The sequence below is a fragment of the Eutrema salsugineum genome, unplaced genomic scaffold (genome assembly GCF_000478725.1).
Source record: "Eutrema salsugineum unplaced genomic scaffold, Eutsalg1_0 scaffold_5, whole genome shotgun sequence".
NCBI classification, from domain to species: domain Eukaryota; kingdom Viridiplantae; phylum Streptophyta; class Magnoliopsida; order Brassicales; family Brassicaceae; genus Eutrema; species Eutrema salsugineum.
The window spans coordinates 7769851-7782261 of record NW_006256612.1 but is presented as its reverse complement, the minus strand read 5'-3'; the positions used below and the strand labels follow the sequence as shown (position 1 = coordinate 7782261).

At 31.7% G+C, this 12411-nt stretch overlaps 2 protein-coding genes across 3 annotated transcripts; one reads left to right on the top strand and one right to left on the bottom strand.

Annotated features, from left to right (window-relative positions):
• The first annotated feature begins 52 nt into the window (after positions 1-52).
• LOC18992742 (phosphatidylinositol 4-phosphate 5-kinase 1) lies at positions 53-2416 on the top strand. Its single transcript, XM_006416178.2, has 7 exons — positions 53-229; positions 381-546; positions 750-860; positions 949-1142; positions 1255-1385; positions 1469-1562; positions 1859-2416. The coding sequence occupies exons 1-7, from the start codon at positions 111-113 to the stop codon at positions 2157-2159; spliced, it is 1116 nt and encodes a 371-aa protein (XP_006416241.1). The 5' UTR covers positions 53-110; the 3' UTR covers positions 2160-2416.
• Positions 2417-9542: 7126 nt separating this feature from the next.
• LOC18992741 (probable beta-1,3-galactosyltransferase 5) lies at positions 9543-11757 on the bottom strand. 2 transcript variants are annotated; one of them, XM_024152911.1, is made up of 11 exons: positions 11666-11757; positions 11486-11585; positions 11286-11345; positions 10980-11187; positions 10828-10891; positions 10642-10714; positions 10431-10551; positions 10250-10337; positions 10021-10146; positions 9796-9905; positions 9543-9691 (listed from the first exon to the last, which is right to left on the bottom strand). In XM_024152911.1, exons 1-11 carry the CDS (start codon positions 11755-11757, stop codon positions 9543-9545), a joined length of 1191 nt encoding a protein of 396 aa, XP_024008679.1. The 2 variants fall into 2 exon arrangements, with proteins under 2 accessions (XP_024008679.1, XP_024008678.1); XM_024152910.1 differs by having other exon boundaries at positions 10980-11179; positions 11287-11345.
• Positions 11758-12411: the final 654 nt, after the last annotated feature.

Sequence of the window (12411 nt, the reverse complement as noted above, 5' to 3'; positions counted from 1 at the left end):
ATTTGGTTTTAGTTAGCTTGATTGATCATTGTGTTCTAACGAAAGGTTGTGATTGGAAATATAGGTATTCTGTTGGCAAACATGCTTCGATTGTTCGAGACCTTAAACAGATGGATTTCGATCCAAAGGAGAAGTTTTGGACAAGGTTTCCGCCGGAAGGTACTAAGACTACACCGCCGCATCAGTCAGTTGATTTCCGGTGGAAGGATTATTGCCCTTTGGTGTTCAGGTATCTTTCTCTTTCTCTTAAAGTGTTTAAATTTTTAGCAAATTGCTGAGTTGTGTTTAGGTGTGGTGATGTGTCTATTACCCAAACCTGGGTTTAGTTGATAAGATTTTTGTGCTGAGTTGTGTTTCTTTTTGGGCAATTTTGTTTGTAGACGTCTCAGGGATCTTTTCCAAGTGGATCCAGCTGAGTACATGCTGGCCATATGTGGAAACGATGCTCTTAGGGAATTATCTTCACCTGGAAAGAGTGGAAGCTTCTTTTACCTAACTCAAGATGATAGGTTTATGATCAAGACGGTCAAGAAATCGGAAGTCAAGGTTAGTTCAGTGGTTGTTGCCGTCTTGTTCTTGACCTTTCTCTTGTCATGCTTGTCCGAAATGAGTTAATTTACTTAATTAGTGGTTGAGACACTTTTTGTTTGTTTCTATGCTTTCACATTTACTTTCTTAATCATAAACCCCACTAAGTCTGTGATTAGCTAATTTGATTTGACCTTAAGCTTTTGTCTTCTTTTGTACAGGTTCTTCTAAGAATGCTTCCAAGTTACTACAAACATGTCTGCCAATACGAAAACTCCCTCGTCACTAGATTCTACGGTGTTCATTGTGTGAAACCCGTTGGTGGCCAGAAGGTATGTGTTGTTTCATTTCACCTTAATCTTTTTATGGTCTTTTAGTCTCCAGAAAATTTACCATTTATTATGTTTACCATTTTATCAGATTCGGTTTATCGTCATGGGAAACTTGTTCTGCTCCGAGTATAGAATCCAGAGACGGTTTGACCTCAAAGGGTCTTCCCATGGGCGGAGTACTGCAAAGCCTGAAGGAGAAATTGATGAGACCACTACACTCAAGGACCTTGATCTCAATTTTGCTTTCCGTCTTCAGAGAAATTGGTATCAAGAGCTCATGAAGTAAGCTCCATGCTTACTAAGTTTTATTTTTTTCTTGCTTGTACCACTCAGCTACTCAAAGTATTCACCAGTCTAAGCATGTGTCTAACGCTGATCGGTATTCATGGTTCAGGCAAATTAAACGCGACTGTGAGTTCTTGGAAGCGGAGAGAATAATGGATTATAGCCTTTTAGTTGGCGTTCACTTCCGTGACGACAACACAGGAGAAAAGATGGGACTTTCTCCATTCGTTTTGAGATCTGGTAAATTTAAGACACCATTCTCTATCTGTGTCCCCTCATTGAAGTCGACCTGTCTGTGAGGTTCATGTCAATATCTCGTGCAGGTAGGATAGATTCATATCAGAATGAGAAGTTCATGCGTGGTTGTCGCTTCCTAGAGGCTGAACTTCAAGACATGGACCGGATTTTAGCTGGCAGGTAAACATAAACATTTATATTTTTTATCAATCATTTATCCGGGTTTCATTTTTAATGTTAAGAAGTCGACTTCACAGGAGAAGCTTTTTGCATTTATATAGCCTTTGATGATTGAAGAGAAATGTAGTGGTTGTGAGATTCAGTTCCGGATTAGTATCAATGAATGTAGGAATGATATATAACTTGGTTGGCAATATAGTGAGGTGTGAAACAGATCATGTGGTCCTGTTTGCTCCTAATTCTTAAAAGAACCAATCAATTTCGCTCAACATTCAATGTGTTTCTTTTTTTTACAGGAAACCATCGATAAGATTAGGCGCAAACATGCCAGCAAGAGCGGAAAGAATGGCTCGAAGAAGCGATTTTGATCAGTATACATCAGGAGGAGCGACTCATCCATCTCACGGTGAGATGTACGAAGTGGTTCTGTACTTTGGAGTCATAGACATCTTGCAAGACTACGACATAACCAAGAAGATCGAGCATGCGTATAAGTCGTTACAAGCCGATCCTGCTTCAATATCAGCCGTTGATCCTAAACTCTATTCCAAGAGGTTCAGAGATTTCATCAGTAGGATCTTCATCGAAGACGGCTAAAAGATGATGATGATGATATAAGAAGGCTCAAGGATTTTAACTAACAGTCTCGGCTTTTGTGGTTCCACGGAAATGTGAAGAAGGCTGCGCCGGGAAGGGTAAAAAGGTAATCTCAAAAGAGAAGGAGAAGGCGATTTGGATTTTTAATTACATATTTTTGAGATGATCAACCAAAGTTTTGGGTTGGGGTGGAAGTTTTATCTATTTTTGTGGTGAGCGATATACTCTATTATATATATGTGAATATAGATTGTGAAGGTTTAGTACATAGGTAGGAAAGAAATTACAATGGAAAAAGTTAATGAAATTGGTTTTGGTATATGAAAAATGTGGAATAAGGGATAAGTCACAAATTAAAGAATGTTTAACAGAAAAGAAAAAAGTTAATCCCATTATTTCATTCTCTCAGTCTCATATTCTCATGGGGACCCCTCTTTAACCATCTAAAGTTAAAGGGGTCCATTTTTGTGAATAATTTTGTTCAATACAACTTTACCACATACAGTATGTTTTTTTACTCATAGGTAGAAATACTGTTTTGATTTAACAATCAATTGATCTATGCACTAAATAGTTTAATAGTAAACTCGTATGGTCAAAGAAGGAAGAGTTGAATTGGGGTTGGTTTCATGAAAAGTAGAGAAAGCTAAAACGAGAACACCACATGTCTTTTCCTTGCATTCTTTAACTTCTTTACGAAATCTTTTCAAAAATGTGTTCTCTTAAATCTCTCAAGTCTCATTTTCACAGTGACAATTTTGATACCTAGTTTCTAAGCTTCGGATCAGTTGTGGATAATGTATGTGATAGCTTCTCAAAGTATATACGACTGTTATTCAAATTAAAGTCAGATTTTTGCCAAAAATTAAAGTATGAGAAGACTGATATTTGTCTGTTTCCCATAGATTTCTTTCATTACACTTTTAGATTTATTTCCAATCTAATCAACAATCCACATTGCATTGTCGATAATTCTCTAATTGTTCAAAGTTACTTTGTCGGACTCTACATAATAATGTATTTTAGTTATGTTGAAAAATATATTTTACATTAAAAGAGTTTTTATAACTTTGCTCGTAAAACTCTTTATGAAGTAAACAGTCAAACAATTATTGTGTTGAAGTTTAATACGCTCCATAGTCCATCCATATAATTGCTTTCATTAGTAATTAACTAAATATTAACAAATTTTGTTGTAAAAAAAAATGCTAATGTACATTAGGAAAGATTTAATGTAAAAAATGACTTAGACATGAGTCACATGATATCCTATTCACAGATCCACTAGATGTTAAAAGCTGACATATTGTCTAAGAACTACAATGCCTATATATTACACCAATTTGTAATTTGAAATAAGTAAAAAAGATGAAATCCTACAAATAGGGTGGAGAGAGAGAGAGACAAAAGTCAATGTTACAAAATATTTAATAATAAAATAATTTAAAGTTTCAACAAATTGGTTTTAGCCCAACTAACATGTCATGAACACATGATCATCATCCCATTCTCTCAGATCCTGGTGTCCTAATTCTCAAAGTAACAGTCTTTGTTTAAGAACGCCCTGAAAAATCATACGTATTTTAATCTTGGTCAAAGTTTTGTTCTTAACATTGGCACCAACTTTCATTTTTCCTTCTTTAAAAGACTCATAAGTTTGAACCAAAAATAAAAGACTCATAGGCTGTAAATGGAGGTAAGATTAATATTTTCTTAAGAAACATTCGAGCTTTGCAGAACACTTGATAATTAGTAAATGATCTTATTCAGATTGAAATTGAGTATACTAAATGAACAATAATTTCGTTTCGAGAAAATAGCGGCCAGCAGAAGAGAACATATTAAACTTATGTGATTTTATATTTAGGCAATACAAATAAAGGAGCTTAATTTTTTTTAATAACAAATTAAAGGTTTGATTTTATTATAATGAATAACAATTTAAAGGTTTGATTTTATTATCAAGAAATAAGCTTGATGTTATTCTTCACTAGTTTCATATGGATTTAAAAGGTTAGAAGAATATGAAAGTGACAGAGGGTTGAGAGTAGGCTGAGTAGCAGCTAGGTGTCTGTCAAATCGTTGCATGCCTAATATTCCTTTCTTTTAAATTTAAATGTCACAAAGATTACTATTTTTCTTTAAAAAGTTATAAGCATATGTTTATTCCACTTTACTGCTTTGGTCAATAACATTACCAAGAAGGATACATTATAAGATTGTCCCACCATCTCCTTTTGTATTCTCTTAAACTATGTTTTCTTTTCTGCCTTGTATTTTATCCATATACACTAGATTCTAATCCTGTACATCCGCACGGGAATATTTTTATTATTTAACGAATTTTGTAATATAATTTGTGTTTTTGAATTTAGATATAATTATTTTTATAAATATATTTTTAATAAGTGAAAATATTGATTTTTATGTTTAGATATATTTTTATAGTATTAAAATTAATTATGATTATAAAAATATAATTTTAACCCGTCCACTAATATTAATTCAAAATGAACTATTATAAAAACATAATTCTAACTTTTCTGTTCATATTACCGTATAATATAAATATTTATTAAAAGTTTGAGATGTATTAACAGTATTATTTAGCATTATAGTTTTCTAAAATTTAATCAACGAAGGAAGTGTACAACTGGTTTTTCAAACCATATTATAGTGTATACAATTATTTTTAATTTTTTATGTTTTGATTTTGTATGAAAAATATATGTTTGATATACATGTATAATTCAAAATTAGTGATTTTAGTTGCCAAAATATTTTTAACCCGATTTTTTATATATATTTTTAGTTCTATGAATTTTTAAAAAATATAATTTTTTGACTTTTACCTATTATTTTATTATTAATTTGTAAATAAATCATAATCGTAAATATATTATATAATCAACATAAATATCATATCATTTACATCATTATAAATATTTTATATTTCAAATATGATCATTAGTTTTTATATGTAAACTTTTTTTTTTTAAATTCTAGATATTTTTGATAAAAATATTTAATAGTATAGAAATTATTTAAATTAGAATCTTTAAATCAAATCTAAATTAATATCTGATTTATTATTTTTAATCAAATCAAATCAAATCTAAATTACCTATATTTAAGGAACTCTAAAAATATTTAAATTAATAATTAATTTTCGAAATTAAATACTTAAAAAAAAATTAGGAGTGTTAGGAATCAAGTACTAAATGTGCTTCTGTTTTAATATAATAGATGTTTATATGTATATATATGCCTAGTTACATATATATGCATAGTTACATTTATCCCAAAAAAAACTCTAAATAGATACAAGAAACATGCATAAATGCATACATACATAGTTACATATATATGCATATTCATACACAGTCAGGTATGCCTCACTTTCCCCAAGCACGAACTCAATAGCATATCAAAATAAGATGGCATTATTGATCGGTTTGTTACGTTTGTATGCGAATGCAAATCACTAGGAAATGCAAATAAGAAGCCAAATCCAAGGTTATTTTTCCTCATCACGCCTTCGCAACTTTGGATTCCATTAAAAATGTACACTTTCTCGTGATACTTAATAGATAAACGTTAGAAGGAATATGTAGTCCGAGTAAAACCTTAATATATATGTAGAAAACCAAACAAAAGGTAATGGTCACTAGTCACGTCCTTTCATTTTTTTTCTCAAACTATCCATCGGTGGACGCATATATAAAATTAACAATATAGTGTGGTAGTGTATCAATAGTAATATTTAGTGGACGTATATATCAAATTTAAAATGTAATGGATGATAGAGACCAAACTAAGCTATCCTTTTCCTCTATATATCGTTGCCATATAATACATTAAAACTATATACCCTGTCTATGAAGCTATTTCAGTATGGCTAATTGTTTGTTAAATTACACAGCTAGATTTAATAAATGAAGACACATGACACATCCTCCTCTCGACATCGGGCCTAACTTGCTAACTTAAAGAAATAAAAATATTATTAATATATTGGAAAAGGTATCAGTGTTATAAGTCAATCATAGGCCATGATTCATAACACGCATTATCCAAGTTTCTCGGTGAATAATTTTGTTGTTCTATAAGGATTTCTTCTTTTCAAATTTCTAGAAATATATATAGTTTGATAGTAATATAAATATATTAGTCGTAACTTTAAACACTTACGACATAATAGTAGAGTTATGTTTTTTTGGCATCAATTATTCCAATTACAAAAAATTGATACAGTGAAATAATGAATCAGACGATTATAATTTACCTGCTCTTTACCTTTGAAATTTGTTATCTGATTGGTTGTGATAGTTTAAAACACTGTTGAGATGTGGATTTCCTTACACTGCGATATAAGAATCGAGTATTACAAACATAATATACGATAGGGTGGGTTTCAATTTTGGAAAAATCTGATTTAAAAAAAAAAAAGATAGACGTAGTTTTCATGGGTTCAGACACATGGGGTGGGAGATTTTGACATTGAAGGCCCAAATGAAGACAAGAAGAATGGGAAATTAGGATTGGTCTCAACTTTGGGACTAAACTTGTCTGAAGTTGAAAAAGCCACCAAATGTGCCCATTAAAAATGGGCATATACCATTATTTATTTAGCACCCCCAACATAATGTTCCACCATGACGGGGACATCCCCTCTTTAGTTTTTCCTTTTCTGATTATTCTTGTATTTTTATACTTCTTGTTTGGTACAAGCATTAACTCATTAAAAAAGAAGTTTAATTTATAGAAAATTTTATACCAAAAAAGACTCGCTATATACGAAAGAATTGTTTGTAAACGCATCATCCTAATACTAATGATGTTGTCCTACACTTCCTCAAGAAAACCTCGTGACTCATGACACTATTAGTTAATAATTGTATTATAAATGTTACTTATCTTCCACATAGCTACTAGGCGTCCACTATGCTAAATATTTTGATTATGATCACAGCATGATAACCATCCATACCTATAACACGTGCACATGGATCTATTATATACTTATGTTAGGACCGACATATATACTTTGGTTTTTTTGGCATCAATTATTCAGTTATGTTAGTAGGATCAGACCACATGGAGAGACTAAAGATACTAAAAATGCAAGAAACTATCTAATCTAGGCTAATCATAGTCATGTTCAAACTTAAAATGAGATGAAAATGCAAAAATTTAATGAGAACTGAAATGTAAACAAGATAATAAAGTGAAAATAGACAAAGAGGCTAACATGCTCAATCAAACTAAATTCAAAGGCATATGCAACTTAAAATAGACTAATCCATGTTTATGGTACTAATCTATTCACAAAAACACTTATTAATCAGTTTTTCAAAACTAATTAAATGACTAATGATCTTTGAGAACATGACTATTAAACCTGCAATCCATCTTACATAACAATTATAATTGACTAAGAATGAAATGCATGACTTAGAGTTGAGCTAGACATTATATCATACATTTTCAATGCATAAAATTTCTCAAGATCTAGATTTTGATTAGCTAAGTCAAACCTAGTAATTAGTGCACTCTATTAATTTGGTCATGTAAAAATACAAACATTTACATCATTGATAAACCTACTCTACCTAACCCAAGATAAACCTAAACTAAAACACATGAATATGAATTAAAAAGATGCACAGAGGAAAGAGAAAAACAATGAAGAACTAATGCAAAAACCATGCATATCAGCCAGAGCCGTGTCTGTGCACAATCACATGAAGCATGTGTTTCAGAGTCGACAATTTTATAAAATATTTTTAGGCCAATTTTGTGAAAAAAATTAGTTAGTTCAGTGATTTTATGGATTTATATTGCGTGAGCAGATGTGAGTTCAATTCCTTTTAGATGTGCAAATTAGATATTTTTTTCATATTTTTTAAAGTCAGTCTTTAAGTTGTCTCACATAGAGAAAATGAGAAACTTTAGAAGGAGAAAATACCTATAAATATGAGTCTTCATCTTTAAAGAATAATTAATTATTCAAATGAATTTAAAACTAATATTTTTTAAAGGAGCTAATTTTTATATATAAAAAAATATTTTTTATAGAAAATATAAAAAGACTAAATTTTTTTCTTTGCTTGTAGCATGAGAAATCTCAGGCATGGCTCTAATATAGCCATATGCATAAGTGAACGTATATGTTTGCGAAGGTTCAATTGTACCTTTCCATCTTGAGGAGCGCTCGCTTCATGGAATGATCATAAACATCATATTGAAAACTATTCGAAAACTACAATTAGTATGTAATGTAATTCTATTTTCTTACATGTTTTTCAATATGCAAAGTATTTAATCATTCAAGCCACTTTGCAATGTTGACAGCAGAGACTACATTCTAAAAGAGAAAGTGGGCTGCATTCGTGAGAGAGAAAACATTATTGCATGTATCTAAAGCATTATTAACAAACTCCAATTTTCTCACTATCTCCCTTCCTTCCACTGTGATACAACCCAAGTCATATTCGGAGAGAAAGCAGTGACGAACTCTTCTCACAGGTTGAAGTTTTTCTGTCCTTTTCTGACAATGTTTCCAGCAGACATGAAACCGCTCCTCATGTTGACCTCTCTCACATGTTTTATAGACTGTCCGAATTGATCAAGCCATCAAACATAAAGGAAATGTCCATGCATGCTATGATTGTGAACATGTGCCCTTCTACGCCTACACTGAAGGTGTGTGATATTGCCGGAAAAGAGTGGACATTGAAGCCTGTTTTGGATGTTGAGATCGGAGAGTACAAAGTTAGCTAGACAGGACTAGACTGCCTTTATTCGAGAAAAAAATTTAAGAGTACGGTTGTGTTCTTAATGGATGTGAAAATGGCTATCACATTTTTAGCATAAAAAGTTTAGTTTAAAATAATTAGGACTTCTTTTGCTATTAGCTAGCTAGGAAGGCTACATCACTGAGTGGAGAAAGAAATAATCTCAACCCTTCTAGCGATACCGAAGCGTATCATCAATTAGTTCGGAAATATAATTTTTTGATGTTTATAATACATTTTCTTATTATGAAAACTATTTGATTGTATATCATTTAATTAATTTCAGTTTTTGTTTCATTCCTTCCTTCCGAATTCTTAAATGGATTTCAAACTACGTTAGTCACATTCAAGATCATATGGTTTCTGTTTATATAGTAAGCAATTTTCTCACGCCTGCATCTATAATATAAAAGTCTCATTATTTCTTTTCCTTTTTCGTTTTTTTCCACAAAGAAAAAAAGAAAACTGTGAACTAAAAGGTGTTCCTCAGCTTCGTCTCCGGTAAGCGAATTTGTATACCTTTTGGCTCTTTACAAAACAAAATGTTCATATCTCCCCTCTTATCTCTTTCTCTATTCTAAGAGAATTATAAATTCGCATCCCACACAGCTTTGTTACCTTCACCACACATCGCATGAACCATCCACATTCTATCGACTGATTTGCATATCCCACTGCACTTCCAATCAAATGACGCTACACATACTTCTCCAGCCTCTGCCTTCATTTCACAGTCTTTGGAAAAGAGAGAGTACAACAACATGAGAAAAAAATCTCAAATTGTGTTTTAGGTATTTACTAACTTCTTAGGCATACTAAGATATATATATAGCTTTTACCTGGAGGAGTACCACAACAGAAATTACGGTCATCGATTTGCTCAACCTCAAGACCGATGAACCATGACCCGAGTGTCACATCTTCATTTGCATACTTGTGCAAAATTGGCCTGCAAAAGGCAAACCATAAAAGTGTTGTTATGCTTAATTGGAAAATGATATTTTCCTTGGTAAAAACATATTGTACATTATAGAGAATCCAATAACACATAGCCGGTTACTTACTGATTAGTAGATATGTATTTAGCAAGATCCTTTGAGATGGCATAAATCTGTCCTGTAGCATGTCGAAAATATTTGTTACCTTCCTCTCCAAATTTCCAAAACTCGGGTTCACGATACTTGGCCGTTCTGCACGTTTTGAGAAAAAAAAAATGCATTATAAATCCAAATAGATGGAATATAAAAATTTTGAAAAGAAAAATCAGATAACAACACAGATTGGGAATATTACTTTTTAGTGAGAACAGGTCCGGATTTCATACATCCAATGTAGACCCTCGGCTTATGACGATGACTAGCTAATGTGGAAGCAAGCATACCTAAAAAAGGCAAAAAATATTCAACAATTGAATCCAAGGAGAAGAGAAAGAAACAAATATAAAAATTGCTAGAAACACAGTTTGGGTACGTACCAAGATTGACATGAACATCATCATCAATCTTTACGTAAAACTCAGCATCCCACTTTGCAACTGCACTGGAAAAGAAGATTTTGGTCTTTGCGGACAGTTTGTAATATCCTTCGACATGGTCCTGCAAACGAGTATAGAGTCCCCGGAAAAAAAATTATCAAGAAAACTGTAAACTAATCCTAGAAAAATGAATTTGTCTAATTAATCTCACCAGCCTAAAGAAATCTTTGTATTGAGCATCTTCTGAATCAATTTCCTTATCCAGTATACTATTTGGTGTCGAACTGCATGCCAACACATTTTGTATACGCACTCAAGTATATAAGTGTCTCAACAATCTACTAAAAAAATACCATTAGGCTACATTGAATTCCATTAATTATCCTATGGATTTCACCTGTGACCAATCATGAATTTGACGACAATTCCTTTCTCTTTTTCCAATTTCTCAAGCTTTTGTCCTGTGATAAAAAAAAAAGTAACAAAGATTAGAGACAATGAAGCATGAAAGAAAAAAATAGATTTGAAGGAGGGACATCACAAAATAACCCTGAGGCATCCAAGTCTCTCTAAGCGAATCACGCCGTTTTCTACTGCTGAATGCAGTATTGATACCAATCACCATGAAAACTTTCTTCCGTTGGTTTCCTTTTGTTGAAGAATTGGTTGTTGAGACATCAACAATCTTTTGAGAGCTCTGTGTACGCGAGAGCTGTCTCTGAAGCATTGAAACTGACTTATCCAACGACCTATGATCACAAGAGTATGATAAGAAAAATATTATTACTTCACCAAGCAAGACTTATAAGATTTACAAAAAAATACACTATTATCTTATTTTTATTGTTACACTCACTCTATTGCTTTATGGGTTTTCAAAACCTCTTCCATTACATCTTTTTCTTGTGATTTTTTCTGTATTTTGGCGAGATCCAAATATTTATATATAAAAAAGGAGTCAGTTTTCAATATCCAGATGACATATGAAACAATTCCTATGATGATAGTGTTAAATTCAGATTCAGTCAATGAGATAACTTTTTTGAAAATAATACTTTCTCATGAGCATAATCTTTGGAAGCTATCTTAAGTTCCTGATCACGCCGGTGCTGTAAAAAGAGTTGGCCACCGGAATCCGACGATGGCCCTCGAAATCTGAAAAATGCATGAAACGATTTTATAACCGTAAAGATTAATGAAGAAGAAAAATAAACTCATAAGAAAAAATCAAAAACCTGGAGGTAAAAATTGCTCCGAGGAAAAAGCAGGAGATGCAGAGAAGAGGAACCCATGTTAGTGTTAGTCTCTTGGAGACTTTGGGTTTCATGGTAAGAGAGACTCTGAGACAGAGAGAAAGATGAGTAAAGAGAGAAGAATTTTTTCAAGTCGTATAATTTTAACGGAAATGCAAGTTAATACAGCCATTAAAATTAAGTAACAATCCTTATTTATTGCAACTTTGACTATTTAATTCAAAGAATCTAATATGTCAGGTGATTTACACTTCCAGTTATGAATTAATTAGCTGTTTAAAGAAATGATATTTTGACCAACAAAGAAAGTAAAATAAGTCAATTACCTTAAATAGTTTGTTGAATTATATTTTTATGAATAAACAATGTCTATAAATTTTTTGTTTTGCAATACAAAATTCAATTAATAAGATGAATATTTTTGTTCAAATTTGAATTCCTTTTTCAGTTGATTAACACATAATTTCATCTAAAAGTTTAAAAGCTATCTCTAAAATAGTATAAAAATCACGAATGGTTCTCAAATTGTTACATTCAGTATGTACGTTGGCGTCTATAGTAAAAATATTACAGATACTTATTTAACTTTACTAATAGTGTAATAACCGATCAGATATTATTTTTTCAAATCTCCTTCTTTAAATGGCTTTTGCGTTGATACATAAACACATTAATTATATGTCCTTTTTTTTTTTAATTATATGTCCTTTTCATTAGTTTTAAAACAC

What these genes read in the sequence shown, in the direction of transcription:
- LOC18992742 (XM_006416178.2), top strand. Translation starts at nt 111, where the DNA reads ATGGATTTCGATCCAAAGGAGAAGTTTTGGACAAGGTTTCCGCCGGAA. An exon ending in TGGTATCAAGAGCTCATGAA is followed by an intron (nt 1,143 to 1,254) that starts GTAAGCTCCATG and finishes TTCATGGTTCAG; the next exon opens with GCAAATTAAACGCGACTGTG. An exon ending in GACCGGATTTTAGCTGGCAG is followed by an intron (nt 1,563 to 1,858) that starts GTAAACATAAAC and finishes TTTTTTTTACAG; the next exon opens with GAAACCATCGATAAGATTAG.
- LOC18992741 (XM_024152911.1), bottom strand. Translation starts at nt 11,757, where the DNA reads ATGAAACCCAAAGTCTCCAAGAGACTAACACTAACATGGGTTCCTCTT. An exon ending in AAGATTATGCTCATGAGAAA is followed by an intron (nt 11,346 to 11,485) that starts GTATTATTTTCA and finishes GCCAAAATACAG; the next exon opens with AAAAAATCACAAGAAAAAGA. An exon ending in ACAAAGATTTCTTTAGGCTG is followed by an intron (nt 10,552 to 10,641) that starts GTGAGATTAATT and finishes ACTCGTTTGCAG; the next exon opens with GACCATGTCGAAGGATATTA.